The sequence below is a fragment of the Schistocerca gregaria genome, chromosome 9 (assembly GCF_023897955.1).
Source record: "Schistocerca gregaria isolate iqSchGreg1 chromosome 9, iqSchGreg1.2, whole genome shotgun sequence".
Classification (NCBI taxonomy): Eukaryota; Metazoa; Arthropoda; class Insecta; order Orthoptera; family Acrididae; genus Schistocerca; species Schistocerca gregaria.
In genome coordinates this window covers 185,362,633-185,389,866 of record NC_064928.1, presented here as the reverse complement: position 1 = coordinate 185,389,866, position 27,234 = coordinate 185,362,633, and the positions used below count along the sequence as shown (strand labels likewise).

The 27,234-nt window shown below is 39.6% G+C and overlaps 1 protein-coding gene across 4 annotated transcripts in view; it reads right to left on the bottom strand.

The window, feature by feature from the left end:
* The window catches only part of LOC126291779 (glycine N-methyltransferase), a 90,352-nt gene that overhangs the window by 39,742 nt on the left and 23,376 nt on the right, over positions 1-27,234 (bottom strand). For 2 of the 4 annotated variants that reach the window (XM_049985472.1, XM_049985471.1), the window contains 2 exons: positions 17,197-17,401; positions 15,181-15,308 (listed from right to left, as the gene is read on the bottom strand). In XM_049985472.1, coding sequence (XP_049841429.1) covers positions 15,181-15,308; positions 17,197-17,399 — 331 coding nt within the window. In that variant the 5' untranslated portion in view covers positions 17,400-17,401. Of the gene's footprint in view, positions 1-15,180; positions 15,309-17,196; positions 17,421-26,307; positions 26,953-27,234 lie in introns of those variants that run through there. The other 2 variants (XM_049985469.1, XM_049985470.1) reach the window with 2 other exon arrangements.

The following is a 27,234-nucleotide window of genomic DNA, read 5'->3' as shown; positions in this document are numbered from 1 at the left end:
CTCTTATTAATGTTTGTAAACATACTATGTCCATAATTGTAAAGGTTATTATGAACAAATAAAACATTTATTTATTATTTTCGAGGGGTATTTGAAAAGTCCATGCAAAGTCTGAGAGGTGTGAAGTGTTGCAAGGATGGTTTGCAGCTCTTCAGGAAGAATCCACAAGACTTTGTGGATGAAACATGGATACATTACTATATTCCTGAGACCAAACAACAATTTGAAGAATGGGTTACCAACGGAGAATCTGCACCAAAAAAGGTGAAGACCAGTCCTTTGGCCAGAAAGGTTATGGCAACTGTCTTTTGGGATTCGCAAGGGATAATCCACATTGACTATCTGGAAAAGGGTAAAACTATTACAGGTGCATATTATTCATTGTTATTGGACCATTTGAAAACCGAGCTGATAGAAAAATGCCGGCGATTGGACCGCAAAAAAGGTCATTTTCCATCACAACAATGCACCAGCACACACCTCAGCAGTTGTGGTCGCAAAATTAATGGAAATAGGATTCCAACTCATTTCAGAACCCCCCTATTCTCCAGACTTGACTCCCTTGGACTACTATTATTTCCCCAATTTGAAGAAATGGCTGGCAGGACAGAGATTTTATTCAAACGAGGCGATGATTGCAGCAACTAATAGCTATTTTGCAGACTTGGACGATTCCTATTATTTGGAAGGGATCAACAAATTAGAACAGCATTGGGCGAAGTGTGTAAGTCTAAAAGGAGACTACATCGAAAAATAAACAAGGGTTACCCCAAACATGTAAGTAGTTTTCATTTTTGCATGGACTTTTCAAACACATCTCGTATTTATTTATGAACATTTATTAGAAGGGAGTAACATAATAGTATCCACAATGGATGCATGTAATCAAATTATGTATGTACAGTAGTATAAAATGGGTAATGTAAGCAAAACCATGAAAGCAAGTAGTAGTAGTGCGTGAACTGAAAACTCAACAAACCTATGAACAGGAGTGCTCTTATTTTTTGCACTTTATGACAATTCAGAATAGTGACCATTTTTAAATGTTGCAAATCTCAGGAGGCTAGTTTTATAAAAAATCAGTAGTGGTATTGAGAAAGGAATTGAAAATAAATAACTATTAGATCAACCTCACCTTCACTGCTGAACATCTGATGGGAATATACCACTGGAAGAACAATGTTTAAGGAAGAACACTTGAGAAACAGAAAAGAAAAATATGAGAAGATCTATTAGTGGGAAAGAAAAGTACAGTGATGGAAACAATCAATCTGGTACTTATTAGATTCTCCCAACAACCTGTCTTCCACTTGCATTCTGTACTACTTTTTACACAAATTCATTAAATTTTACATTTGCTGTCACTGTTACTCTCAGCTGTTGGTGATACTATTGAGACTGTTTCACTGATACTGTGCGTTTCTGCTCAGTACTTACCTTGAACAAATGAAACTTCTTCCATTACTGCCAGTAGAACATTTGAAATAGAATGCAGAGGTCCTGGCTTATGAAACAGTAGTCTCCATCTTAAGGGAAGGAAAAAATACCTAGTTTTGTGGGAGGGGGGCAAGGGGTGGCTTTATTAGTTGGGCCTCTCTCTAACCTTTACAGCCAATTCCTCTTGAGAATGATTCTCTAGTAGTCTTCATCAGTCTAAGATTCATACCGAGGTGTCCTAAAAGGCAGGATAGAGAACATTCTAAGAGCACCATGAATAATCACAGGTATGGTTAGTTCACAGTAGGGACAAAAATGCTCTTTGAATTCAGTAGGAAGTGCTGCACCAAGTGTGTCATGCACTGTGGAAATCCCGAGAAGGGACAGACATTGTGTTTCGACATTACGGCAGTGGCAAAGCCATTGCTGACAGACAGTAAAAATTGGTTGTGGCGTTTCAGAAGCAACTGTCCCCACCTCAGAATTATAACTACCGTATTTACTCGAATCTAAGCCGCACTTTTTTTCCGGTTTTTGTAATCCAAAAAACCATCTGCGGCTTAGAATCGAGTGCAAAGCAAGCGGAAGTTCTGAAAAATGTTGGTGGGTGCCGCCACAACTAACTTCTGCCGTCAAATATATGTAGCGCTACACAGGCATGCTTTGTAGGCACAATGATAAATACTGGCACCAAATACTCTGCGTCAGTAAATAAATTAAAAAAAAATGGAAGATGAGCTTTTTTTTATCCACCCTGAGTTTCGACCACTGCATTTTCATACATTATCCAATGAAGTAAATACAAATTCCGTATTGTTCATCTTCAAATGTAGCAGCATTTCAATGTACTACGAAAATCCGACAGGCAAGACTGTTTGGGATGTTTGTCAATATGGCCAACTCTACATTCTGAATTTTTTCCTACCTGTGAAAAGAGATGGTTGCTAATAGGAACTTCTATGAATTGTGAATCACATGCAGTATTCTCTTCACCATAAGAATAATACGAATTTTAACATTTTGCCATGTATTGTTTCGTGTTTGCTGCCACCTCATTTAAATCCTGTCTGCCTAATAAACTACGAAACTAGAATGAGAGAACAGCAAACGCGGAAGAATACACATATCATGTCATGTTTATATTCATATTATTCTTATGCCTAATAGTGATACAGTCAGAAATGAAGCACAGCAATTGACTAGATTTTTAAATCTAAGATGACTCTAATTTCTGTGCAGACTGTAATGTACTAAAGAGGCGTCTGCAAAGATTTTCAAACGGAGAAAAAAATTTCGCTAAAATCTCGTTCAGAACATCTTCTATCATACGCAGTATATTATTTGGTTCTTGTTGATCATTATCAAAGAAAGCAGCAGTGTAAGTAACAACAAATAGCAGTATCTTGCCATTGTTTCGCTAATGAGACGATCCTCTCTCTTTTATTTTTTTAATTGTAAGCGGCGGTAGTGCGCACTAAAGCAAAGCCATGCGAGCAGCGACAGGCCGTAAACACGCACTATCAGAATGCGACAAACAATGTATGACACAGTACAGTAATGCATTTTCAGCTTAGAGTCGCGTAAACACCTATAACAAAGAAAACGGCGCTTTTCAGATCAAAGAAAAATAAGCAATCAATTCAAACCAGACGAAGCACGTGAAAAAGGAAGGGTACCCGTATAAATACGGACGGAGTGCCTGATGCATAGCAATGGCTACCTGGTAAAGCTTAACTGGTAAGCTCACGACTCGAACCAAACTACTGAAGATGTATCGTCATTCATTCGACCTGAACTGTGTCTCCTATTAGAATGGACCAACTTTGTTTCGATTTGGAGATGCGGCCTAAAACTTTTCTCTCCCCTTGAATTTCGAGTCTCAATTTTCAGATGCGGCTTAGATTCGGGAATTTTTTTTTTTTTTTCCCTTGATTCTGAGTCTCATTTTTCAGGTGCGGCTTAGATTCGAGTAAATACAGCAAGTTCAAAAGCTGCCAAAAGGACATCAGTGTTCTGAGTTCTGTTTCACAGACTTGCTCACCTTTCACGCCCGAACCCTCATTGACGCGACAGTAAAGGTCATTCCTTCACATGACTGTGTAACGTGCAGCCTTCCTTAAAATAGTGAAGTCATTTTAACATGCAACACACTTACTGGAAAAGCATTGCCAAAAGAACATAGACTGCTGTAAACATTTTAGCCAATTTGGCAAGTGAGTTGCAGCATTATTTTATTTACATTTTACCTTTGGTGATTTTGTTGCAACGCCTGGCTCCAGTTCTAGGTCGGCAGAGCCGCTAGGGAGCCAGGCTTAGCACAGGTGTACCTATTAGTCGAGGGTCCCGAGAGCGCAGGCAGCTACGGCTACTGTGGATTCCCATAGGGAACAGCACCAGATCTGCAGGCCGTGGTTCGAGGAGGGGCACTTTGCAATACTACAAAAACCAAAGTATTTATATAATATTTGGAAAACAAGTAAAATAGGAGACAGCTTAAACTACGTAGAGACAGAAAAAACAACAAAATATTGTGAACTGCACAATGACCAGACAAAACATCACAATGTTCTCAGTCTTATCTTCACTGATCAAACAGCTGCAGTATATCGCAGAGCCAAACCAGCTGCAATATATCACTACATTTTTAACTTTCCAGCTGAGCCAATAGTTGCATTTTGTGTGCTGTACAGGAGTCACCAAGTGATGTCACCCCATGCAGGCATCGTGAATGTGAGCTCAAACTTGGAAAAAAAAATTCCCCGAGAATTCCAGGTGTGTGGAGGAAGATGTCAAGAAGCTCTTGATAAATCAGTTAATTAATGTTTCAAAAGTAGTGGCAGCATATTATTAATTTAAATGGGATAATATTCATATTATTAACACACTAAATTCATAAAACTCAATAAAATTCAGTTTCAGTGCTAGTTTAAAACCACAGAACTCCCTGAGATTTTACGAAATTCCTGAAACTCCCTAAGAACTCAGTTTTTTCCAGGTCAAATATAATTCCCTGAGAATTCCAGGTATTCCAGAAGAACTACAGTCCTGGCTCCAGCATAAGCTGTGTTCTCTGCCACGTGAGGGAGGAAAGAGAAGACTGCTCAGATTACAACTCTACCTACATTTTGCACATCCACTGCAATCTTCAGATTGCATTACTGTTTCAGCAACCACACTATTATTCTGTAAAACATGCACTTCCTCGACACTTTAACTCTGTTCTTAACAAGCTGAGCAAAGACCTCAAACCCTCGCTTAAATGTAAACTTCCACCACTGTTCTCGAGGGTTACATTTCTTATAAAAAATTGTCTTTATTCATGAAATTGTTTTTTATAAAAACAATGAAAGACAAACTTTTCTGTACAAATTGTTTAGTTACTCTCTCAATACTCACATATACTCACTTATACACTTTTGTATGCTTTCGAACAAGTTCTGGAAAAGTGCCTCAAAAAACATGCTTTCAGAACAGACTCACAAGGTTCTTAAATCGACAGAAACTGCTTTCCATGCATTTTTTGTCACTGCAAATAAATTGCTACATAGCATTTGCCGTTACTTATTCTTTGATCTTTTAACGTGATGGTTGTGACAAGTCAAGTGTATCTGTTTTGTGAACAAAACACTGTTGTCGATTGTGATCCAACTGGGTACATTGCCAGCAGTTCACTGGTTCTCACATCTGGGCTCATATCAATACAACTGAGTTTGGACCCCAATTACACAGTTATAAGTGGATTTTGCATTTGCTCAGTGAAACTGTTTGAGCATTTCCTTACACTATCTGATACGAGTCTTTGGGAAGATCCCTGCACGATGGATGGGTCTTCTTTGCAGATAAACAGTTGTACAAAACAGAGTGCACAGCAGTCTTATATATGTGTAAAGGTGCCTCTGTCTCACGTTAAGCAATGTCTCACTCCTCTTTATCGTGTTCCTCGCAGTGTCAACATTTTCTATGATCTTTGCCAATCCAGACCGACCTTCATGAAATACCGGGTGATCAAAAAGTCAGTATAAATTTGAAAACTTAATAAACCACAGAATAATGTAGATAGAGAGGTAAAAATTGACACACATGCTTGGAATGACATGGGGTCTTATAAGAGAAAAAAATCACAAAATGTCCAACAGATGGCACTGGAGAGCAAAACGTCAGTGACTGCGCATGACAATAGTGTATTAAAGGAGCTGTAATGAGAGAGAGAATCAGACGTGCCAGCAGTCACAGCAAGTTGATGTTACCTGAAAAGGCGCTTTTAGTGAAGCTGTATTATCAGAATGGGGAATGTGCTAGTTCAACATTATGATCCTATCGTCATAGGAGGGGGATTTGAATGGGTAACGGTCCGTTGACAAATGCAAAATGCAGCTGTGGCGAGAATGATTTCAAAGTTCGAAGCCACGGGTTGGTTAGACAATAGACCCTATAGTGGCCAACCGAGCACAAGGCATAATGCTGCTGAGACAGTTCAGGAAGAAATGGAGACTGCAGCGGGTTCATCTATGCACGGGGAAGTCAGCGCTCGTGCAGTCGCACGTCGCACCGGCATTCCACACACTACTGTTTGGTTGGCACTGAAGCGTACCCTCCGATGCTATCTGTATAAAATCCAACGGCATCATGAACTGTTACCTGGCGATTTAGTGAAGCGGAGGGCATTTGCGGTGTGGGTGTTTCAAAAGATGTCAGAAGATGACGATTGGTTGAGTAATGTGTTGTGGACCAACAAAGCTCATTTCACGCTCTGAGAGTCTGTCAACGCCCACAACTGCAGAATTTGGGCTACCGAAAATCCTAGAACTGTCGTGAAAACTCCATTGCATGACGAGAAAGTCACGGTTTGGGTTTGACTTACGACATCTACCGTTATCGTGCCTTTTTCTTCGAGGAAATGTGTGATTCTGGTTTTGTAACTGCTACCGTGACGGGTGAGAGATACGCCGATATGTTACAGAATCGTAACACCCCCAGCCTGGCTGATAAACACCTGCTGGAACGTACGATGTTTATGCAGGATGGCTCTCCACCCCATACTGCTAGACGCATGAAAGATCTCTTGCGCTCGTCGTTTGGTGATGATCATGTGCTCAGCCACCACGTTCATCGTGCTTGGCCTCCCAAGTCCCCAGACCTCACTCCATGCGTTTATTGGCTTTGGGGTTACCTGAAGTCGCAAGTGTATCGTGATCAACCGACGTCTCTAGGGATGCTGAAAGACAACATCCGATGCCAATGCCTCACCATGCTGTTCACAACATTATTCCTCGACTACAGCTATTGTTGAGGAATGATGGTGGACACATTGAGCATTTCCTGTAAAGAACACCATCTTTGCTTTGTCTTACTTTGTTATGCAAATTGTTGCTATTCTGATCAGATGAAGCGCCATCTGTCGGACATTTTTTGAACTTTTGTATATTTTTGGTTCTAATAAAACCCCATGTTATTCCAAGCATGTATGTCAATTTGTACCTCTCTATCTACATTATTCCGCGATTTATTCAGTTTTCAAATTTATGCAGACTTTTTGATCACCCAGTACATTACAATAAAATTCCACAAACCAATTACAGACAGCCTTTCATGAAGCTGAAGACAATTGATTGCCAAAGGCTGAACAAAGGAATTCGAGGCACTGTTGATGAGTTAGGCATTCTACATCCACATCTACAAACATACTCTGCAAGCCACCACATGGCATACGGTGGAGGGTATCTCGTACCACTACTAATTTTCTATATGCCTCCATATGAGCCCTAATTTCTCTTATCTTAACTTTATGGTCCTTATATAAAATGAGAATCAGCTGCAGTAGAATTGTTCTGCTGACAACCTCAAATGCCTATTCTCCAAATTTTTCTCAATAATGCCTCACAAAACGAATATTGTCTTCCTTCCAAGGACTCCCATGTGGGTTCACAATACACCTCAATAATACCCATGTGTTAATCAAACCTAATTTTTTCCCATCCCATCAGTCTTCTGACTGATTTGATGCGGCCCGGCACGAATTCCTCTCCTGTGCCAATCTCTTCTTCTCAGAGTAGCACTTGCAACCTACATCCTCAATTATTTACTGGATGTAATCTAATCTCTGTCAAATCTACAGTTTTTGCCCTCTACAGCTCCCTGTAATGAAGCTATGTGATCGTTCCATTTCATATCCCTATAAAGTGTTACACCCAGGTATTTGTATGAGTTGGTACATTTCAACTGTGAATCACTGGTATTATATTCATAGGATCCTAAACTTTTTTGTTTTGTGAAGTGCACAATTTTACATTTCTGAACGTTTAAAGCAAGTTGCCAATCTTTGAGCCACTTTGAAATCTTATCAAGATCTGACAATATTTCTGCACCTTCTTTCAGCAGTACTTTGTTACAGAAAACTACACTGTCTGCAAAAAGTCTGAGGTTACTATTAATACTGTCTGCAAGGTCTCTGACACCCACAGTCCATAATAAGACATGGATGTCTGATACTTTGTTTCACCTTCCTCTGACCATTTTCCATAGATGTTCATGACAGTAGCACACACATTTGACTAGCTTCTGTGTTTCTGAGATGCCAGTTGCAGGTGCCAGGCGTCATTGTCAGAGTTGCTTCTGTCAGAGGATTTCCTAATTTATGACCCATGTTTCCATTAGATTGATTCCCCATTTGTCTAAAGTCCATTTGCGTAGTTCCCTTAGTGTGTCAGGTGTGTCGGTCGGGCACACAGTTTTAATCTGCCAGAAAGTTTCATATCAGCACACACTCCGCTGCAGAGTGAAAATCTCATTCTGGAAACGTCCCCCAGGCTGTGGCTAAGCCATGTCTCCACAATATCCTTTCTTTCAGGAGTGCTAGTTCTGCAAGTTTCACAGGAGAGCTTCTGTAAAGTTTGGAAGGTAGGAGACGGATACTGGCAGAAGTAAAGCTGTGAGTACCGGTCGTGAGTCGTGCTTCGGTAGCTCAGATGGTAGAGCACTTGCCCGCGAAAGGCAAAGGTCCCGAGTTCGAGTATCGGTCGGGCACACAGTTTTAATCTGCCAGGAAGTTTCATATCAGTGCACACTCCGCTGCAGAGTGAAAATCTCATTCTGGAAAAAAAAAGCAGTTCCCCAATTTCCCAGTTAAAAATATTTTTTCCCCAGATGAAAATATCCTTTTTCCTGCCTGAAACTACGCTTGTTCCGTGTTAAGTGACAATATACTTTCCCTGTGAGTTACAGAACTTACAAATTCTTTGAATGGTAAAAGTATAAAGATCTTTCATGCACAGCAATATGTATACAGCATATTTTCGTATTACGAAAGTAAAAATATGAATTCCACTGATTACAGCACGGTAGCTTTTGAAGCACTGAAATCAGACTGTGATGCACTTTTGTCAGCCATTCACAGCTCACATTATATGAATCACCATCCAATGATATCAGATGTTCAGATCATAGGACACATGATGTATCAGCCAACAGCAATAATATTTAAGTAGTGCGATCACACAAATAGGAAAATGGTTTAAATTAATATTCGTTCAGTACAGCTATATGAAAAGTAAAGTTTTCACATATAACACTGGCCATCAAAATTGTTTTGCTCTTATCTGCTCGAGAATTGACCTCACACTTTTTTTGAAGGATAATTACACTCTTTGGCCATCATTACTGCATAACTTTTAATCTATGTAACAACTGAAATAAATATGAAAAACTAACCTTCAAGCTTGGTCTTTTTTAGTGCATTACCCTTTAAGATATATGAAGTACAAATGTGACAGTAAAATTTTAAATAAAGGCATACATGGCTGGTCTTCTGAGCCTAAAATTTTTCAAAGTGGCTGGTGCTCTGTATAAAGTTCTGAATGAGAGTCTACTGTGGTTCATGGTGTGGGTTCCTGTAGTCATGTCCTAGATCATGAACAACGGGCAACGCATAAGTGGCCAAGTAAGTGGACCCGACAGTCGGGATACCAGTTACTTTGGAATAAGGCTGGGCATCTCGGACATATTCTGAGTCGTGGTCACCTTTGTGCTCATACGGCAAAGACTACCAAACCCACCGGTTAGTCCCTCAACCGTTAGCAGTAAAACTCAATGGGACTCGGGGCAAGTAAGGCTAGCAACCTGCTTCCCTGGTACTTTAAATATGATGCTGGCAACAATCAGAGCAAAATGCCTCGGACCTTTGGAGGAGACGGAGTCCCACCTCTAACTGACAAACCAGGGACTCCTCAGATACGACTCGACAAACAAATGGTAATGAGTTGGGGGGCTATTAATATCAATGGTGGCTACTCTGGGAAGAAGGTAGAGCTGGCAGAGACTGCAAGTAAGATGGGGCTGGATGTTTTAGCTGTTAGTGACATTCGGGTAAGGGGTGAGAAAGAAGGAGGAAGTGGGAGAATACAAGGTCTACCTGACAGGAGTCAAAGCAGGAATAGCACAATGGGGTGTAGGGCTTTACATCAGGAAAGAAATGGAACCAAGTGTAGTTGCAATAAGGTATGTAAACGAATGACTGATGTGGATGGATTTGACAGTGTCTAGCAAGAAAATTAGGATTGTGTCAGTATATTCGTATTGTGAAGGGACAGATCAAGATAAGATAGATAGTTTTTATGATGCACTCAGTGATGTAGTTGTTAGAGTAAAGGACAAGGACAGTATTCTGCTCATGGGTGATTTTAATGCCAGGATTGTAAATCGAACAGAAGGGTATGAAAAGGTTATGGGTAAATTTGGGGAGGATATGGAGGCCAACAGGAATGGGAAACAACTCTTGGATTTCTGTGCCAGTATGGGCTTAGTAATCACAAACTCCTTTTTTAAACATAAGAACATTCACCGGTATACTTGGGAAGGCAGGGGAATCAGATCTGTCATTGACTATGTAATAACAGATCAGGAATTCAGGAAGGCTGAGAGGGACACACGTGTATTCAGGGGAATCTTTGATGACACTAATCATTATTTAATCTGCAGCGAAATTGGTATTGTGAGGCCGAAAGTGCAGGAGGTCAGGTCCATATGTAGGAGGATAAGAGTGGAGAAACTTCAGGATAAGGAAATCAGGCACAAGTACATATCAATGATCTCAGAAAGGTACCAGTTAGTTGAATGTAGTCAATTACAGTCATTGGAAAAGGAATGGACAATGTACAGGAACACAATACTAGAAGTGGCTAAAGAATGTATTGGAACAGTAGTATGTAAAGGTAGGATGAAGCAAACAGCTTGGTGGAATGATACAGTCAAGGCAGCCTGTAAAAGGAAAAAGAAGGCATATCAAAAATGGCTACATACTAGAACTCAGGTAGACATAAAAAGTTATGTTGAAGAAAGAAACAAAGCCAAACAGATAATTACAGCCATCCAAGAAGAAATCGTGGGAAGACTTTGGAAACAGGTTGGAGACTTTGGGTCAAGCTGCTGGAAAACCATTTTGGAGTGTAATTAGCAGTCTTCGAAAGGGAGGTAAGAAGGAAATGACAAGTATTTTGGACCAGTCAGGAAAACTGCTTGTGAATCCTGTGGATTTCTTGGGCAGATGGAGGGAATATTTTGAAGACTTGCTCAATGTAGGTGAAAATACCATCAGCAATGTTTCAGATTTCGATGTACAATGGGATAGGAATGAGGATGGAAATAAGATCACATTTGAGGAAGTGGTAAAAATGGTCAATCGATTGCAGTGCAATAAAGCAGCTGGAGTGGATGAAATTAAGTCGAAACTCATCAAATACAGTGGAATATCAGGTCTTAAATGGCTACACAGGATAATTGAAATGGCCTGGGAGTCGGTACAGGTTCCATCAGACTGGACAAAAGCAGTATTCACACCAATCTTTAAACATGGAAACAGAAAAGATTGTAACAACTACAGAGGTATCTCTTTAATCAGCGTTGTGGGTAAAATCTTCTCAGGTATTGTTGAAAGGAAAGTGCGAGTATTAGTTGAGGACCAATTGGATGAAAATCAGTGTGGGCTTAGGCCTCTTAGAGGTTGTCAGGACCAGATCTTTAGCTTATGGCAAATAATGGAGAAGTGTTATGAATGGAACAGGGAATTGTATCTGTGCTTTATAGATCTAGAAAAGGCATATGACCGGGTTCCTAGGAGGAAGTTATTGTCTGTTCTGCGAGATTGTGGACTAGGAGGCAAACTTTTGCAAGCAATTAAAGGTCTTTACATGGATAGTCAAGCAGCAGTTAGAGTTGACGGTAAATTGAGTTCATGGTTCAGAGTAGTTTCAGGGGTAAGACAAGGCTGCAACCTGTCTCCACTGTTGTTCATATTATATATATGGATCATATGTTGAAAACAATAGACTGGCTGGGTGAGATTAAGATAGGTGAACACAAAATAAGTAGTCTTGCATATGCGGATGACTTAGTTGTGATGGCAGATTCGATTGAAAGTTTGCAAAGTAATATTTCAGAGCTAGATCAGAAATGTAAGGACTATGGTATGAAGATTAGCATCTCCAAAACGAAAGTAATGTCAGCGGGAAAGAGATAGAAACGGATTGAGTGCCAAATAGGAGGAACAAAGTTAGAACAGGTGGACGGTTGCAAGTACTTAGGATGCATACTCTCACAGGATAGCAACATAGTGAAAGAACTGGAAGCGAGGTGTAGCAAAGCTACTGCAGTGAGCGCTCAGCTACAATCTACTCTCTTCTGCAAGAAGGAAGTCAGTACCAAGACTAAGTTATCTGTGCACCGTTCAATCTTTCGACCAACTTTGTTGTATGGGAGCGAAAGCTGGGTGGATTCAGGGTACCTTATCAATAAGGTAGAGGATACGTATATGAAAGTAGCTAGGATGATTGCAGGTACTAGTAGATGGAAACAATGGCAGGAGGGTGTCCACAATGAGGAAATCAAAGAAAAACTGGGAAAGAACTCTATAGATGTAGCAGTCAGGGCGAATAGGCTTAGATGGTAGGGTCATGTTACACGCATGGGAGAAGCATGATTACCCAAGAGGCTCATGGGTTCAACAGTAGAGGGTAGGAGGAGTCGGGACAGACCAAGGAGAAGGTACCTGGATTCAGTTAAGAATTATTTTGAAGTAATAGGCTTAACATCAGAAGAGGCACCAATGTTAGCACGGAATAGGGGATCATGGAGGAATTTTATAAGGGGGGCTATGCTCCAGACTGAACATTGAAAGGCATAATCAGTCTTAAATGATGATGATGATGATGATGATGATGATGATGATGATGATGAGAGTCTACTGCTCTGAGATTTAAGAAATTCATCACAAATTCTCATACATAACATAATTCATCTCGTGTAAGAGGAAATTTACTTTGAAATTAATATTTCTCGAACCACCAATCGCAATACTTTCCCCCTACCTGTTATAAATGTAAACAGTTGTGACATCATGCTCATTGAAAGCAGTTTGACACATTGTGCTACCAGCAGACACTTGTATGTACAATTTGTTTTGTTGTAATGGTGCATTTTCTTTGCAACTAAAATTTTATTTTGGGGTTATTCCCTCATTTCTGTTTTCTTGCTCCAATATTATTCTGCTGTAGCGGGCAAAAAATACAATTTTTTGTTACAGTATCAGTTCTTACCAGTGAAATCGAGACCGATGACCGTAGCAGTCTGGTCCCTTTAACCCCCACAAACCAACCAACCAGTAAAATCACAAAAATTTAACTGGGAACTAAAACAATGTAAAATTGCTGATATTCTAAAAGTTCCTGGGTTTTTCGATGATGAAAAAATTCCCACATTGCTCCTGGATTTCGCATGGCATATACATCCTATTATAGAATCCAACGATGATCCTTCAAAATGGTGTGTACCTTCATGTGTCATGTGTAATGATTAAGGAAGTGTTACACACTGACCTTTTCTGGGCAGAGAATAATCTTTATGTAGCTGCCAGAAAATGTGATACTGTAGAAGATAAGGGGTAATAAATAAATAAATTTAATCATATTTTGATTTTTGATGTCAATAAGAGTGGAGATTATTAGTACAGTAAAGGCATTCGTGTGAATCAAGGAAGTTGAGTAATGGACGAAGAAGAATTTTGTGTCGTGATTAAACATCACTCTCTGAAAGGCAAAATGCCTCAGGAGACTAAAGGGAAGCTCAATAAACATTATGGTGACGCTGCACATTCGATTAGAACAGTTTATAAGTGGTTTCAAAATTTCTGGAGTGGCCACATGGGCACAACTGACGCTGAACGCTCTGGATGCCGAGGGGAGGTTACGACTCCAGAAATCATTGATAAAATCCATAATGTGGTGATGGATGACAGAAGAGTTAAGGTGCGTGAGATTGCTAGTGCTGTGGGCATCTCGAATAAATGGGTACATAATATTTTGCATAAATATTTGGACAAGAGAAAGCTACCCACAAGATGGGTTCCAGATGGGTTCCACGATTGCTCACACTTGACCAAAAATGGAATCGTGTGAAATGTTGCAAGGATGGTTTGCAGACGATCACGAAGAATCTGCAGGACTTTTTAAGTATCGTTTCATAACTGTGGATGAAACATGGATACATTACTATACTCCTGTGACCAAACAACGATCTAAACAATGGATTACCAAGGGAGAATCTGCACCAAAAAAGGCGATGACCATTCCTTCGGCTGGAAAGTTTATGGCAAATGTCTTTTGGGATTCGCAAGGGATAATCCTCATTGACTATCTGGAAAAACTAAAACTATTACAGGGAATATTATTCATCGTTATTGGACCATTTGAAAACTGAGCTGCAAAAAAAAAAAAACGGCAGCGACTGGACCGCAAAAAAAGCCCTTTTCCATCAAGACAATGCACCAGCACACACCTCAGCATTTGTGGTCACAAATTTAATGGAAATAGGATTCCAACTCGTTTCACATCCCTCCTATTCTCCAGACTTGGCTCCCTCGGACTACTATTTGTTCCTCAATTTGAAGAAATTGCTGGTGGGACAAAGATTTTATTCAGACAAGGAGGTGATTGCAGCAACTAATAGCTATTTTGCAGACTTTGACAATTCCTATTATTCAGAAGGGATCAACAAACTAGAACAGCGTTGGTTGAAGTGTGTCTGTCTAAAAGAAGACTATGTTGAAAAATAATAAAGGTTTACCCCAAACACAAAAGTAGTTTTTCTTTTTGCACAAACTTTTCAAATGGCCCTCGTATAACCAAAGAACATGGTTTCAGCAAGACTCAGCACACACATCCAATGCATCTACACTGTGAGTTCATGAAGTTTTCCCTGGAAAACTGATTTCCATAAAGGGGGATATAAATTGGCCCCCACACAGTCCAGGTTTGAGCCCCATGGATTTCTTATGGGGTATGTCAAATCTAAAGTGTATGTCAGTAATCTGACTTTACTAGAGCAACTGAAAGAAAATATCCATAGTGAAGTGGCAGCCATCCCAGCATTTACATGCGAAACATTACACAAAATTTTTTTCATCGTTTAAATGAGTGTAATAGGCACGCTGGATTCCATTGAAATTATAATTTTTTAGAAAAAAACCCTAAACTGTATATTCCAATAACAAACATTTTGTTTATTGATTTCAACCCCGATTTAATTTTGACACACCACATATAAATGTTCATTTGAGACATCCTGTAGAAATGCAATCCATGGAGAAGACAGAAAGCTCTTTCAAAAAAACCTGAAAATTTATTTAATTAAGTAAATAATTTATGTAGTTAGGATGTAATAGCATTTTTATGCTATCTCAGTCTCAGTTAGACTTACCCCACTTGTCAAAAGCTGGCTCCTTTCTGCGATTCCAGCGAGCCCGAAGTGCGTACTTGAGCATCTTGTCCGATGCGTCTACTGAAGTGACCTCAAATCCTTCTTCTAGCAGCATTATCGAATCAATCCTGAAAGAATAAAGATTAATATTCACTGGTGTGTGGTGTAGTGAAAGTTCACACAGTTCTGTTCTGTGAGATAGTAGAGAGTGATTCTGAAAGTTATACTTCAGAATTTTTTAGTTTATCTGCACACAATGTTCATTTCCAGTGATTTACACTAAAGAACACTTGGAGCTGCATGATTTAATTACTTTTAAAGGTTTTCATATGATGGACTATCAAAGTAAAGCAAGTAAAGTAACCTCCCACTGTGTGCCCCCTGTAAAGAGTGGGGGTCACAGCACACTGTGAGCACAACACCAGGGTAGTCTTGGTTTACCCAAGCTAATGTATCATTCTAAGTCAAGGGTTTATATAACGCAAAATACTTTATTCTTTCATTAATTTGTACATTGGTGTCTATAGACCCTTTCTTGATGGATATGGCTAGTCTTACGATTGCAAAATTGCGCACTTATATTAGTAAACTGAGTTTATTCTTTTTCTGAAAAAATTAACTGGAATATATAAAGTTCCACATTACTTTGCTTAATGCAGACAGGAGACTACATAAATAACTGAAGAATACAGATAATATAGAATACACCATTTTTTTAAATCAAATTGTTCTTTCAAATGGCAAAAACTGCTGTTCACTGCGTCTGCAAAATGTGCTGCATGCCACATTTGAAAGCCAACTACATTACCCATTGAAAACTAAAACTTCCTTACAAAATCACACCTAAAACACTCTGTACTTCATTTACATGCTTACAGTCCACTTTCAGGAAATAATCATTCAACTGTTTCTGTTTCCGATTCACTTTTTCCCTTATGATACTTCTCTTTTTCTGGAGAATCAAAAAATAGACAAAATTTGTCCCACATTCTCTAATGAAAACAAATTTTGTCCCATATTCTCTAACCACCCAGGGATGCATTTCAATGTGTTGATGTGCAGAGTAATGGGTACCTCGTACCACCATTCTCACTCTCTTCCCTTACTGACCATAGGCACTATATCTGCATCCCTTGGCTGCTCCAGTCCCTGCTCATAAGCATCCCTTTTTTAACCGCTCAAAAATGTTTTTACAATCTTAGCACGACAGTGTGTTACATTCTTCGTAATTTTCTAACACAGAAGTAGCACAGTGTAAGGGCACAAGCTCGGGTGAGGGGGTTTGATGCCGTAAAAAGGGCACCTCTGGCAATATGGGTCTCGCTACAGCTGCCAGAGGCGATGGTGATGTCAGTTGCATTTGTTTGTTTGTTTGTTTGTTTGTGTGTGTGTGTGTGTGTGTGTGTGTGTGTGTGTGTGTGTGTGTGTGTGTACGCGTGTGTGTGAGTGTGTTATCTATTTTTGACAACGACCTTGTTAGCTGAAAGCTAACTTTCCCACAGTCCTTTATGTTGTGCCTTTCTGTGACTGTGCTATATGGTGAATAGCAACTATTCTTTTCGTTATATTGTTACATTTCATCCTGGATTTTCCATTATCTGATTTTGCCCATAAGGAATTGTAACATAGTGAGGTAGGGTAATTCCACTTGCTAATACAATACCATGCCTAATGTAAACCCTATTATTTATGCTCCATTTTCATACACACTCTTAAGTGTACATATTTTACTGATCTGTTTGTTAGAAGTCTGATTTTTATAATCTATAAGTTAATCACCATCAGCACGGACAGTAATAATAAGCATGCATAAAATGAAGAGAAATATTGATTCTACTGACATGAATTATACTTGAATTGCTCAAAGCACCTGCAGTAGTCAACAATTAGACAACAAAGCAACGAGAAGATCGATGACGGATTGCACAGGTTACAGAGTGCTCTGGCCGTTACAGTACGAGTGCTACACTCTCACTCAAGGAAGAACTGGTAAATAAATTTATAAATACAACTCACCCGGTGCCACAGGCAACATCCAAAATTCTTTGGCAGCCATTCTTCCTCAAGAGTCCAACCAGGAAGTTGCGGTAATTCTGCGTGCGGGAGTTCTTGTCTCCAATGAATGCCTCCCAAACGCGTGCTGCCCTGCCATCGGCATACTGGTCCCGGACTCCTTCGGCAGCGGCACCTGCCGACCGCATGTGGAATACGTTGTCCATTTCTGTAAGGAGAAACAGTGACTACTCACAATAAATACATTGCATGCTAGGCATCTGAGAGCTTTGTGACTGTTACAGCACAACCGCCAGTTGGCCACTGCGTATGTGCAGAGAGGTACTATTCAGCACTAACACACCTGTCTGCCTTTGAGTTTGCCCCCATGTGTACATTGTGTGGGTTTTTCCCTGTTTGTATTACTAGTGTACAGTGACTTCGGATTGAAATCGAGTTCAATTGAGAGCCCAAGTAGACACAGGCATTTTGTCTAACACTAACCAGAAAATTAAAAGGGAAGGTAGGCTAACGGAATCTGGCAGAATAACGAAATTTGTAACTCCACAAAAAAAAAAAAAGTATACACATTGATAGTTTTGATGAAGCTGTTGTCAGCAGAATTGTTTGCAACGTTTATCAAACAGAAAAACGAGTGCCTACAATGGAAGGAATTAAAGAATCTATACTCTTTCAAGTTAGTGAGCTATTAATGAAATTAGATCTCCACCGAGTGGGGGAGGGATTGGACGAGGGTGGGGAGGGAGGGGGGGGGAGCATGCTCATGTTGTTAGAGAGAAGTGACATCCAATAAAAAAGAATTGAGCATATTAAGCAATTAAAAACAAAAAATTTGGGAGAAAACCGGAGCCATTGTTTACATTGATGAAATTTTCATTTTATCATCACATGAGTAGGAAATCATGGAATGGTAATAAAATTCACAGTCTCCTCAGAAGGTATCAAAGGGACAACACCTAATAATAACTCATATCCTAATGCACTTGTCATGTGGAAGTCAAATCAAGCAATGGGAGACTATCACTACCACACGAACCAACTAAATTATCAAGAGTGGTTGACACGAACAAGTGATGCACAATTTAAAACCTACCTCTGTAGTAATTTTCAACAATGCTCAATATCACAAGGTTAAAATAAACAAAGCCCCAATGTCTAATTCTACCAAACAATATATCCGAAAGTGGCTGACAAAGGAACATATCCCATTCTCAGACGGCATGCTGACACCTATTCTGTATGAGGTAATTTGAGAACCAAGCCAAGAACCATCAAGTATTCCATCAGTAAGATGCTAGTAACTGCTGGACACATTGCTTTATGCCTTCCTCCTCACCACCTGGAATTAAATCCAATAATGAATATTTGGTCTGTTGTGATAGATTGGGTAGCTTCTACGAACCAGCTTACTTTGCAGTATAACATCTGTGAGACATTTGAGTGAGGAGAAATTTAATTCAAAGACTAAAGATTGGATTCCCTTGTGCAAACACATTTAAAAAAATTGAATGAGAATACATGCAGCAAGAAATCTCTTTCGGTGATGAAACAGATAAAATAATAATACGTTTAGGTGGCATAAATAGTGACAGCAAAAATGATTATGGTGATTCTCCCTCTGAAGATGGCAGAGGACTGGAAGGAGAAACAGAGCTACCTGATAGTGACTGAAGGTGTGTACTCGCAGTTAATGTTTTCCACATTCACCACAGCCACACTAGTGCCGAACTCCGCAGCCATTCTCTCCATGATGTCACCCATGCTGTCAGATATCTGGCACGGAGTGTGCCTGTGATTGTTACCAACAACTGAACCGTGAGAGTACGGTACTCCTTCGAGCACTACACCTACATGAAGCTCCAAGGTGTAGGCAGATAACGAAGCTGTCACTCTGCCAACTCCCCCCCCCCCCCCTCTCCCATTAATTAAGCACCAGTTGTTGAAACTCTAACATTTAAATTTCAACCTTTCACAATCCAAACAAAATATGTGGCACAAACACAAAAGGGTGGAGGCATCGAACACAGTAGATGTTGCTGTGAAGCGAGGTGGCGCAGCCGTCGAGTCACCATACATGAATGGGGGGGGGGGGGGGGGGGGCTGGGTAGATTCAGTCGGGCTCTCCTTCCTCACAAAACCTGCACATATACTCAGCAAACTACTGTAGGGGTTGCTTCCTAGAGTAACACACATTAGGGTTTCTTCTGTACCGTTTCACGTATGGAGCGCAGGAAGAATGATATCTAAACGTTCCGCTACATGCTGTAAACTAGTCCTACAGGGCTGTAAGAACTGCAGTGTATTTCTAGGTTCCTCACTTAAATCTGGTTCTGTAAACTTTGAAGGCACACTTTTGTGAAGTCTTATCCTCATGTGTCTGCCAGTCCAGTTTTTTCACCTCACCCACGAGGCTCTCCACCAACTCAAAAAAACCTGTGACCAGTTCTTCTGCCCTTCTTTGTCTGCATCAATTATTCCCAATTGGACCTAATTAGTAAAAGGTATATGGTAACTTGAACAGAATGACCTCCTCAGTGCCAACTAGCACACATTCTGAAAAAAAGGTCAAATCAAAATATTTCAGCTGTTTAAATTTCCAGTTTGAAAAAGTTTTTGATGAAATTCAGCCAGTCATGCAATACATTTTAAAAGAGTAAACTGCCACATGACTGTGTATTGTTACGTTTACCTTTCATGTTATTCAGATTTCAGCCTTTATGTCATTATCACATACAATGCAACCAGTTTCCCAGTTTCACTGCTACATCTCACCATCTTAAGCCCCCCTCCCCCTTTCCCCAACTCACATGTAGGAAGAATCCCACCTCTAGTCCAGTCAAAATATGGGCCAGCAATCTTGTCAAGTCGGGAAATGATCGAAGGGATCATTGTGTTGTGAAGAAGTCTATGGATACCAGTCACTGAATTTTGGTGCCTATTTTGACTGGACTAGAGGTGGGATTCTTCCTATACATCGGTCAGGGGCCCCAAAGTTGGTGTAATGTAGAGTTGAAACTGGTTGCTCAAATGAAGTAAATGGAAATTTAGACTGCTGACAGTGTTTTGGTTCAACATTTTATACTGAACAGCTGAGGTCCCGTAACCATCTGTATAAAGAGGACTTACAGAGACATTCCAAAAACATCAACTGTGCGAAACCCGACCAGCTCTTTTATCGTGTGACATCCCAAAGGCCATCGATTGAGGCAATCAGGTATGTGCAATATTGTTTACCTTCTGAGAAACATTTGACTCAGTATGGCACAAATCTTTATTAATGAAAGTATGGTCATTTGGGGTATTGAACAAACTTTGTGACCGAACTGAAAATTCCTCGGTAGGGAGAACACAGCAAGTCAACTTGCATGGAGAGTCATCGTCAAACGTAGAAGCAATTTTAAGCATGCACCGGAGGAGTGTGTTAGCACTCTTACTGTTTCTCTTGCATGTTACTGACCTGCCAGCAATATTCATACACATGTCAGACTTTTGCAGATCAAGCAGTTACCTGCAGTGAAGTACTACTAAAAAAGCTGCACAAATAGCCAGTCTGATCACAGTAAGATTTTAAAATGGTGAAAAACTTTCTTAAATGTTCAGAAGTGTAAAATTGTGCACTTCACAAAATGAAGAAAAACTAAGTATCCTATGAAGTACAATATCAACAAGTCACAACTGAATTAGTCAACTCATACAAACACCTGTGTGTTTCAATCTGTAGAGATATGAAACGAATTATGACATGGGCTCAGTTGTAAGTAAACGGGTGATAGACTTGGGGTCATCGGAAGGATAACGGGTGGTACACTAGACGTATACAAAGAGGGGCAGCAAGAATGGTCACAGGTTTGTTTGACACAATGGAGAAGCTAAAGAAACTGGACTGAATTCTTTGAGAGCAAAATTAGATCAGTCAAGTTGTGGGAGGGTGGGGGAGGGGGGACGCTACGTGTCTGACTGAATATTTGTCCAGCTTTTTTCAGACAGTATTATTTATAGATAACTGCAACAAACTAGTAACACTGTCTGCAATGTCATTAATTAATACACAATACAAACAGTAATGCTCTCAACAGACTTTCTTGTGGCACGCCTGAAGATACTTTAACATCTGTCAGTGACTCTGACCGAGAATGCCTCAAAAAAGTCACATATTTTGTTGGGTACATAATATTTTCATACTTTCATCAATAAGCAGTGGTCTAACACTGAGTCAAATGATTTTCAGAAGTGAAGAAACACTGCACGTACCCAAGCCCCTCAGTCCACAACTTTCAGCAAGTTGCGTGGGAAAAGACTGAGTTAAATGGCTAATTTATGTGTTAGGAATCAATGTTGCTCAGCATGGAAGACATTTAAGCTCACAATACATTCTCAGACTGCACAGAAACCAAATGTTAAAGATATTGACTGGGAACTTCGTGGATCAATTTTGCTACCATTCTTGCAGACAGGTAGGCCTAAGATGTGTGCTTTCTTCCAAATATTCAGGAAAGTTAGAGGGGTCAACTGTTCATTATGGTTAAAAGAGTTTCTAGGAAATCAATTGTCCGAGAGGTCATCTCTAATAACCTCAATGCCAGTACAACATGTAGATTTAACCTTCCTCTCTTTCTTGCATAGTTCCATCTAATCACTAACCAAAAACATACACAAGACACAGAAGTAGTCTCTTTAGGGTACTAATCATCAGCTTGCAGTTATTTAATGACTCAGTGAGACATGTAAATGGTTTAAATAAATACAATACAGTTTTGGCAGAAACAATATCTTCTTTGAAATAATTAGCACCAAACATAGCAAGGGTATAATATTCCCCGACTGTCAACACCAAATTAGACTGCTGTCGCTCAATGTCATTCAGCCTATTTCTTCCAGTGAATAGGCTACACCACTGGTCAATGATAAAAAGCCGATGGGTAAGCTGACAGCCTCTGTGCGTGACTGCATCAATCAACTCAACAATATCGTCGTTTTGGGTTCTTCCACCAATTGATATATATATTAATGTCTCCTTGGCAGCTCACCAAAGCATGAAAGGAGGCTGACTGAGGTGGCCTCTATAAGAGGGCCTGTGAACTGTACAGACACATGAGCTCTGAAACTGTGAGCATCATGAGTGGAGGTACATCAAAAGGGTGTGGATGCAGGAGGGACCTAATAAATGTTAATTCTACCTTATATTCGTCACACATCAGCTATAATACAGTGTCAGAAACAGTTCCGATATCATTCTCACACTGTTTTGTAGCACCAGAATAGTGATGGATACAAGAGAGGAGGAGGGTAACACTGTCTGACATCACAGAAGAGCATATAGAACAACACTCTGCCCCTAGTCTTTGTGTTTAGAACCATGTTCATACTGACTTTTGCTGTTAAATTTTATCTGTGTAGTATTAATTCTTCTATCAAAATTTCTGATTCTCTTTCTTCATTTACTTCATTTTTTATCGTCACCACTTTCATTATTATTATTAGTATTATTATAGTAACCCGATGCTAAAACATAATCTATTCATGAATTTTATCATGTAACAAGTGATAAAAATCTTGTAGACACATTAACATTAATTCAAATAATTTAGAAATAACGGAGACTATTCACGGGACAGTAGAAACATTGAATCATCAAAAGGATAAAACAAAACTTTGCTGGTATTTGAACAAATCCTTTAACTAGCCCAAACACAAACCTCAAAACTATCACACACACACACACACACACACACACACACACACACACACACACTAGGTTTAATGGGTATAAGTGCAGACATTTCTATTGGTGTCTGAGGTGTCATATATTGTTGGGTTGGTTGGTACTTCCAAGTACATGTAGTACAAGCAAGCTAGTAATGCTTATTTTCCCATGGGCAGAAGCTCTGGTGTTGAAGTGTGGACACAAAACAGTCTTATCTGGGACAGGTGTAGTCCATTTAGTGATACAATGTAGCCACGCATAAACCATCAGGACATAAAGTTGGTGACATGTTTGTCGGAATATTGTTCAAGCAGATAAAAACAACCAACGCACTGATGTGTGCACATATTGAGATAGCACATATAAAAATTGCTGCACTTTTACCTGTTGCACTCCGTATATACATGTCTATTCATGTGTGTTTATATTTTTTATTTGTATATTTACAAACTAGGTGGTCCACACAGCCAAAAAGGTTGGGAACCCCTGTCCCAGAAGATTATACCATAGGACACAACTGAGTGAAAGCAAACAAGTAATATTGTCTGCGGCTGAGCGAGACTGCTAGAAAAACTGAGCCATTTATTAAATTATCCTCAACGTTGTGGCTCCTCAGCGTACTATCCACCTGGATATCCAGGACTTCACACTGGAGCCTCAGCCAGTGTGTCTAACGGTTTGAAATACTGATCAACTTCCCACAGTTTGACAATTCTACCACATGTGATGTGAGGAAGCAAAGCGAGTGTGCAGCTGCCATCTCTGAAACACTCAACAATTCCCAGCAGATGAATTGCCTTATGGAGAATGTCACTGCGGAAAAAGCATGTGTTATTTTCTGACTGAGGTGTGGATTACGTGTAGATATGTCAAAGAAACGCAGCAAGTATGGCATCAAGGTACAATGAATGGCTGGCTCATTTAGTTCACGTTTTCAAAGCTTACATTTATACCGGAAACGACGGTGATGGCATTGGGCTAAATGAAGATGAGAAGAAATTTTTTCAAAACCTCCTCAAGCAACACTGTGCTTATGCAAACCTACTGAGGGATCAAACAGAAATTTCACTGGAGATAACTGGTTTTCATGCATGGACTGGTGGAAAAACTGAGAAAAAGATTTCTGACATTTGTTGAAACCATGAAAAACAAAAATCAAACTGTCATTCTGCCTAATTCAACTCTGATAAATCTAATCCAACAGGATCAGTTCTCTATGGTTTCACAAATGAGTTATCTGTTATTTTGTTGTCTGTTGTCCCCAAGAAGAACAAAGCAGTTATTCCGACAGCTTCTAAGCACCACAGCAAAGTGATGGATTCTAACAAGAGGAAGCCAGTATCTCCTATTATACCAAGACAAAAGTTAGGCTAGACCCTCTGGATGTAAGAGATGGTCACTGGCTCTTTTTTACACACTTATAAACATAAGTAAACAGTTTCATACTCTATTTGTTCTACTGACAAAACCATGTCATGAAAAGGATAAGGTTCATCTAAACATTGGTCCACTCTCTAATAGAACCACACATTAGAAGACGGCTCACCATTCCCAATCTGCCCCATGATATCGAAGACCTCTTATGGCAAGAAATCTATGATGAGGAATCTATTGCTGGAGGAGATGGTGAAGGATCATGGAATAAATTTGAGAAGAGAAAGACCTGCTCTGAGTGTCCATCTTCCAAAGACCAAAAGAAAATCCAATATGTTTGGAATGTAATAGGAAAATGTGAACCACATGTACAATCAGAAATGAACAAACACTGGTTTTTACAATCAGTTACAAGTTTTTATAAAGAGTTACATTAGTCTTCAGTAACAATCAAGCACAATATTTGTCTAATAACCTCAGTTAATTTTGAATTAATAAAACTTAATAATACTCCATTTGATGTTTCATGTGAAAAGAACAAAAATAGTACCCTAAACACATTAATAAAATATTAAAAATGATAAATCTAAAAAATGTGGAGGTGGAAGAATTAGGTCTCCCAGACTGGATGTTTCTAATTATGTACTATCAACCTATGTTTTTCTTTAAGGGTTAGTAACTGCCTAAAAATATTCACACGGTTTGAAAATGAGGAGGAGGAAGAATCAGGTCTCCCAAAGTGGATGTTTCTAATTATGTACTATAGACCTATGTTTCTGTTTAAAGGTTAATAACTGCGAAAAATATTCACACAGTTTGAATGCATTGCTAGGCGAAGTTTACCAAGCGCAACACAGTAGAAGAGAGATTTAATAATTGTCCAAAAATATTCATACAGATGAAATTCACATTTCCTCTGTGACAGGGGACCAACCGTTCAAATCCCTGACCAAGTTTGTTCCTCATGATTCCCCTTCATCGCCTAAGGCCGACTCTTGGTGGTTCCTTTGAAAATCTACTCACACGTTAAAGGCTTAACATAACAATACATGTAATACTTCACGAACTATATTGTCTTGAGGCAGCAATAACTCACAGCGCGCACATTATCCACATAGCCACTTCCAACAAACTTCACACGTAATTTCAAACCTTTCGAAACTTTTACCCATTGACACCCCGCAGAAAATGACAGCAAAAAAAAAGGTTATCTTGTACAGTCGCGTAGTTTCGCTGTACACGTAGTAAAACTTCAGCCTCTGGCACAACGTTTTAATTTATTACTTCTTTACTGCTAATTCTCTTCGTAACCAATTTTGCGAACTGTATCCACATATACCACCCAATGTCTCTGGACAGCTGTATCCTTTTACGACGAACGGTTCAGGAAATGTGGTGTTAAAAACATTGAGGTGTCTGTAAAATCAAATTCCGTTTAAAAAAGGTGAGCAGGCACCCAGACAATAACCCAGTGTTTGATAACTGGAGCACTTGTCATTGTCAAACATGCTTTACACACAATAACATACCTCTTCCAAATTAAACACCTTTTCCTAAACTAGGAGTGAATAATCCGAAACTAATAACAACAATATAACTAAGCCTTTGCATGTTCAACTAGTAAGATTTTACTTGGTTAACGCCAAATAAGAAACACATCAACCGATTCGTAATAAGTCGTTTGATGTTTTATGCATGGGAGTTAGATTCTTTAAAGATTTGAGGGTGACAGGGAGGGATGTAGGGCTACAGTACTTTCTTTCTCCCTATTTACTTTAAAACGGTTTCTGTATATTAGGAGTTAAAATAGATACCGTATCCGTGCTTCGAAAACGCTTTGCTCTTTTTTAATTCTGTTCAGCTGATGCTTCTGTCGAACAGTTCCAACTTTACGCAGGCACTATTAGCTGTCTATATACAGTGAAACACATTTACACAAAATTACTGCTGTCCTGAAAAAAACACTTTTTCCAAGAGGAAAGAAAAGTTTTTTTTACACGAAAAAAAGTTTTCGGTTCTCAGAGAAGCAAATATACCTGTTTTCTGCAGTTTCGACGCCATTCATATGCAGCGCTAAAGTTTCCCCGTATGCTGAACAAGGAAAACAATGGCATCAACTACGCACAATTGTCTCGGTACTTTAGCGGGAGCGGAGGACTCGTTACAATTCGGATGACTTCGGGCCACTACGTACTGTTTTCTTTCGTGGCCATCCTGTGGCTTTTTTTTTTTTTAACTAAACAATACAGAGAACCTAGCATTATTGCATTGTAGTACGCATTGTGAGTAAAAGGACACGGAAACAAGAATCCTTTAAGTCGATGTACCATTCACTGTCTTAGCCGGTCATGCCCTATGGTTTAATTTTTTGCTGTAGTATTGAATCTCAATTCCTTTTCAAAATTCAGGACCAAGTCATAAGGCTACCATTCTTTAAAGAGAACCTGGAGCATAGGAGACGAGAGCTCACTTTTCTCGTTCCATGCTTTCATTATTATTATTATTATTAATTTGCTTTCAAGCGATAAAATTTACGGGTACAAGAGGGAGTCCCCGCCTGGTGAGTGGTGTAGGTTAGGCATGGACCTTGCACATGCGCGATGGTGGGAGTGGACGAAGCCCAACAAATCACATTACATTAGCTGTCAAATGGCATGGGACTTACGGGACGAACAAGCAGACTACGTAACGCAGTGCTGACAACATACTTGCAGTCACAATTATATGTATGTTCCAAGAAACGCCGACACTGCCATCTGTTGGCCGCCAAACAACTGCTATATATGGCCACGGCCGTAGCATTTATGAAAGTAAAGACAGAGGGACAGGGGCGTAACAAATGCTTATAAGATTCGTGATATCGTAATTGATGGCATCATGTGAAATAAAGGTACTTGCTGCTACTAATCCCTTATTAGTCCTCATAGGCAATTCGAAATTAAAAGACCTAGAAATGAAAGTTA